Here is a 4,981-nt window from a genome sequence, read left to right on the forward strand (position 1 = left end):
TTTTTTTTTTTTGACTTGTACATGTAAGGAATGGAGATTTTTACCTTCACTATTGCCCCATATATCTCCTAATGCCTCATTGATATGCTCCTGCATCAACTTGCATTCTATCTCTCTTGTTAAGACACTTGGCCCAACTATCACAGATCACAAGAAGAAAAGGAAGATACCTCTACTTACGGCTACTCTGGTTGAGTTTCTTTTTGGTGACGTCGATAACAATACGTCTGGGATCGGTGACCATCCCAATCCCTTCCATGCCCGGGTATCCTCCAAAGTATTCCTTGATGAACCATGTCAGCGTCAAATTTTTTTTTTTTCTTTTATTTTCTAGCTGTCTTGGAGGAATTGGAGTTTTACATTATGAACAAGGGCCTGATGGTCCAGGTCCAGACAGCCCTTTAGCCATTCCGTGTAAGTTGGCGGAAGTATCACTCTGGACCCGAGGGCGGTGATAATCCTAAACGGCCCATTGAACTACTCTCAATCAGCCCATGGGGTTTTTCTAGAAGCGGATAGATGGCTAGTGTACTTTTCTGATACCCTCCTGGATTAAGCTCCTAGAGTTCAAGAGGTATTGCTGGTGAGCTTTCTTCTGACCCAAGTCCCAGGGGTATGAGTTGACGGTGGGTATCTGGTCGGCTGTTGTGCTGCATGACCAACTGAGCAAGCCGACAGCAAACGCGATAACGACTGCGAGTGAGAAGGTCACCACATAGCTATCTCCCTCGGCAGACAACATTATAACTAATAATGTGGCCAGCTATGTGATGGAGATACTTCTATCAGCTTTTTGTTTGTTGATATGCCGAGGGCAATGTCCCAAAGGGGTTGCGTCATAATGAATCATCCAGCTAGTCAATCAAACTAGTACGTCCTATAAATAACCCAGCAATAACACAGTGCGTTTTACTAATCCATCCATTCCGTAAGTAAAGAAGATAAGCGTGTATGTATGTAGCTAAACAGAGCTCACATCTCCATCGACTTGGTAAGTTTTCATCTGACCAAGATTACTACGCGCAAGTATGTAACTAGTTATGTATGTACATCCTGTGGCAACCGTGACATAGTTTGATGTCAAAAGTAGCCGGTCTCAGGGACACACCGTTGGCTAGCCGGACTTATTTCCGTAATACTTCAAGCAGCGAGGCTACCTCTCTTTTCAGCCATCCAATTCAAAATAATCAATAATATCTACGACCATGCTTCGAGTCCTTCCTTTCACTGACAAGCAGGAAGCACAAAGTCGAGGGATGACATAATCAATCAACAACGATCACACGTGACTCTTACATATCCATTTGGAACACGTAACGGAAGGGAAGAGCGGTAATTTATTTCTCGCTCGCCTGCGCTCTTTTGACTTACGTGGTCAAGGGCCTGTGGTGGTACCCTCTCCTGCTCCATACCTCGGGATCGACTCTGCTACTTAGTGCGGTTTTTGATGTAATAATGGAGTATCAGGACGCTAGGTAAGGCAAGTGTAAGAAGGGGGGAGCAAGGCCCAGCAGGTTAGAGTCGCACTATGTGGTGTAAGAGTAGGTGTGTATGTGTATGTATGGTGTGTTATGGTGTGTTATGGTGTGCGTGGTGTGTGTGTGTGTGAGTGCGGTGGACGAGTTACAGGACACAGCGGCCAGAGGGACCCCCCCCGACCACCCCGACCACCCCCGACCCCCCGCCTGCCTGACCTGACTACTGCGGGCGATCGGGGCTGGGCCGGCGTTTCGAAACGAGGCAGGCCAACCCAGGCCGGACATGGCTGCGTGATGTGATGGTGATGGGCGAGGTCGAGAGTGTACGAAGCAGCGCGAGAAGGACAGCTGATCCTGATCCATCACATCAACCCTCCCGTACTATCTGTATCTCTGTATCCTGTAACCTGTTATCCTCGGTAAGGGCCTGTATCTCTGGTACGGGCTGTCTCAGCGAAGCGGGATGTACCACCCAAGAGGAACTCCGCAAGAGGTACTTGGTCCCCGTACTGTAACTATGGGAGGGACAATACGCCCTTCTTTTTTTTTTTTTTCTTCTTATCTTACTGTTGCCCCCAGCAGACGGCGCAGGACTCGCTGTAACCCAGCTGTACCCTGCGGTAACAAACAGCCCCTTACGCTGGCTCTGCGCGCCGCTGCCCGCCAAGGTGCATGTGACGCTGCCGTATCTTACCTTACCTGACAGTACCGTAATCCGGCTTCCTTCCCTGGCCTCGCTTCCTGCTTCCTGCCTGCTAGCCTTCCCCTTACCTGACCGTACCGTACCTCTCCCTGCCCGTCGCAGCGTAAAGGAGAGCGTCACAGCGTGGTAACTGGTAACAGCCTGGTAACAGCCTGGTAAGCGTCAGGTAAGCGTCAGGTAAGACGCAGGCAGGCCAGGCCGCAAGCAAGCCAGCCCAGGCCGCCCGCCCACCCGCCCTTCGCCTTTTCCCTGCCCTTTCGCCCTCGCCCACCTCTCGCTCGCTCACTCACTCACTCTCTCTCCCTCTCTCTCTCTCCCTCACCTCTCGCTCACCTCTCACCTCTTCTCACCAAAACTCCCTCCCATACAAAAACCACCACCAAAAAAGGCTCGCCCATACTAACTGCGCTTCCCACCACGCTTTTTATATACACTCGCACACCTCAACTATACTCAACGTCCAGCACCAGAGGACGTTCCAGGTAAGCTTGCTGCTCTTCTGCCATCTTCTGCGACTCTCTCGCCCTCCATCTCCAGCCCGTTTCTCTGCTTCTCGTTCTTGCTTGCTCGCTCGCTCGCTCTACGATCTATATAGATCTATACCAAAGCACCAGACTCCTGCCTGCACGCAATTCCGTCGTCGCAAAGCTCTGCTGCTCTGTTTATTCCTCTGGATCAGTCTCGTCAACGTCTCTTTTTCACTTTCTGTTTTTATTATTATGATTACTTTTCAGTGGTCGCCTTTTTTTTTTTTTGTCTCTCTTCGGGCCTTGCTCTACGTGTTTTTTCACCACCACTGCAGCCAGCCAGTTCGCTGCTGCTTGACTACACGCTCAAACAGCGCGTCTGATGGTGTAAAACACGTCGCATCCTCCTTCTCATCGCTGTTGTCGCTTTCTCGAGCTCGTTTTCACTGTGGTTCGGACGTGCTTCGGACGCGACTTGGCCTGGAGCTTTTTCCCTCTTCCCTCTTCCCTCTCTTTTTTTCTCCCTCTCTCTCTTTCTCCTTCCAACCTAGCGCGCATCACCCACTATAAGACTCTCCCTCCACAGACTCGACGTCCCGGCTAACAAAGACCCCTCCCACTCCAGACTCTCAAGTCACCAATATAAAGACTAAAACAGTCAAGATGCCTAAGGAGAAGACCACTACCCGCAAGACCAAGCGCGGTGTCGAGAAGAAGAAGAAGGGTAAGCTCATTCTCTCTCTCACACTCTGGCAACCCCAGGCAATGGCTAACAGGTGGACGGTAGACCCCAATGCCCCAAAGCGCGGTCTCTCTGCCTACATGATCTTCGCCAATGAGCAGCGTGCTGCTGTCCGTGAGGAAAACCCAAACATCACCTTTGGTAGGTCATCATTTTTCTTTTCTCTTGTTTTCGTCAAGAGAGAGATATATAAAGAAACAGAAAAGAGACTAACTTGTCCGTGTAGGCCAAGTTGGCAAGGTCCTCGGAGAGCGATGGAAGGCTCTGAGCGACAAGCAGCGAGTCCCCTACGAGGAGAAGGCTGCCACCGACAAACAGAGATACGAAGACGAGAAGGCCGCATACAACGTAAGTCCTTTTCTCTTTTCCCTTCTCCCCTCGCCCAGTATAACCAGACTAACATAAACCAGAGCCGCCAGGATGATGAAGAATCCTCTTAAAACGAGAAGAGAAACCAGACATGAAGGTGAAAAAAAGGCAACATTCTGCATAGTTGCTCTTAAAAGACCATGTCTTCTCTCCTGTATTTGCTGGTGATTGCTTGCTTTGCTGGTTACGTCGTCTGTATCTGTTATACCGTTTAATCGCTCTCTTGTCTCGCTCGTCAAGGTTGTCTCCCTTTCGTCACTTTCCTCTTTCCTCTTTTCTCTTTCATTCAAACGGCTTTTCTTCTGGGACGGACGGTATCGATGGGGGTTTCATGGTTCCAAAGCTCTATTATGTATTTTCATCATCCCACCTTGAGTGTTCCCCCCTTACCTTGACTGCTTCTTTTCTTTTCTTTTCTCCAGGCATCGGCTCGCCGTCGATGTTTTGACTTCTTCGCTTCTCTCTCTCCGCCGTTCTTATTTCCACACCATTTTTAAGGACAAGTAGTAGGGGGGGAAAGGTTGTGCTTTTCTTGTAACTCGCTCACGAATTGTATCACGTATTTTCTCTGGGGATTTCTCTGCCCGTCTTATCGTCCAGTCTTATCATCACTGACTGCCAGAAAGGGAAAAAGAAAAATGCAAATGAACGTCAGCGTCAACGTCAACATCAAGCACCCGTCTCTTGTTCAGGTCGTCGTCGGCGCCTCGCCAGCATCGAGAGAAGGAAGGGGAAAAAGAAGGAAAAAAGGCGAGAAATTAGGGCAACAAGGAAGTTTTAACACGTCGACTTCCACGTGATTAGCATGACTAAGCTGACAACTCACACCTGCAGCCTTGACCATGTGATCGCCGTTTTGGGCAGTCAAGGCGACTTCGTCCTTTTTCTCGTCTGCGGCTCAACGGCCAACACGCTGCAACTCTCACTTGTCAGGCCGGCCATACAGACAGACAGACAGACATGACAGCTGGATACCCCCTGAAGGCGCTGGCGAGAGCCTGACGATATGACAAGGGCGAGGGCGAGACCCTGGTGGTGATTAAGTTTGTGTGTTTATAAAGGGCCGTCGTGGGCTGCTGCCCTGGGAGGTTCTTAGCTGACTAGTGGAATATATACCCTTGACAACCGTACAGCGGTGTACTGCACCTTTTTTACTTGATACAAAGCACTCTCTTGACTTTCTCTCGCCATCCTCTCTAACAAGAGCCATTGTCGACAGTTA

At 49.8% G+C, this 4,981-nt stretch overlaps 1 protein-coding gene across 1 annotated transcript; it reads left to right on the plus strand.

Moving 5' to 3' along the window:
• Positions 1-3,257: 3,257 nt before the first annotated feature.
• Positions 3,258-3,738, plus strand: TRV_07738 (uncharacterized protein; the record flags this gene model as incomplete). Its single annotated transcript, XM_003018205.1, has 2 exons — positions 3,258-3,531; positions 3,617-3,738. Coding segments are annotated over 2 exons (396 nt in total), but the record flags the coding sequence as incomplete, so codon positions are not given.
• Positions 3,739-4,981: the final 1,243 nt, after the last annotated feature.

This window comes from Trichophyton verrucosum, assembly GCF_000151505.1.
Source record: "Trichophyton verrucosum HKI 0517 chromosome Unknown contig01106_1.f1.exp, whole genome shotgun sequence".
Lineage (NCBI taxonomy): Eukaryota > Fungi > Ascomycota > Eurotiomycetes > Onygenales > Arthrodermataceae > Trichophyton > Trichophyton verrucosum.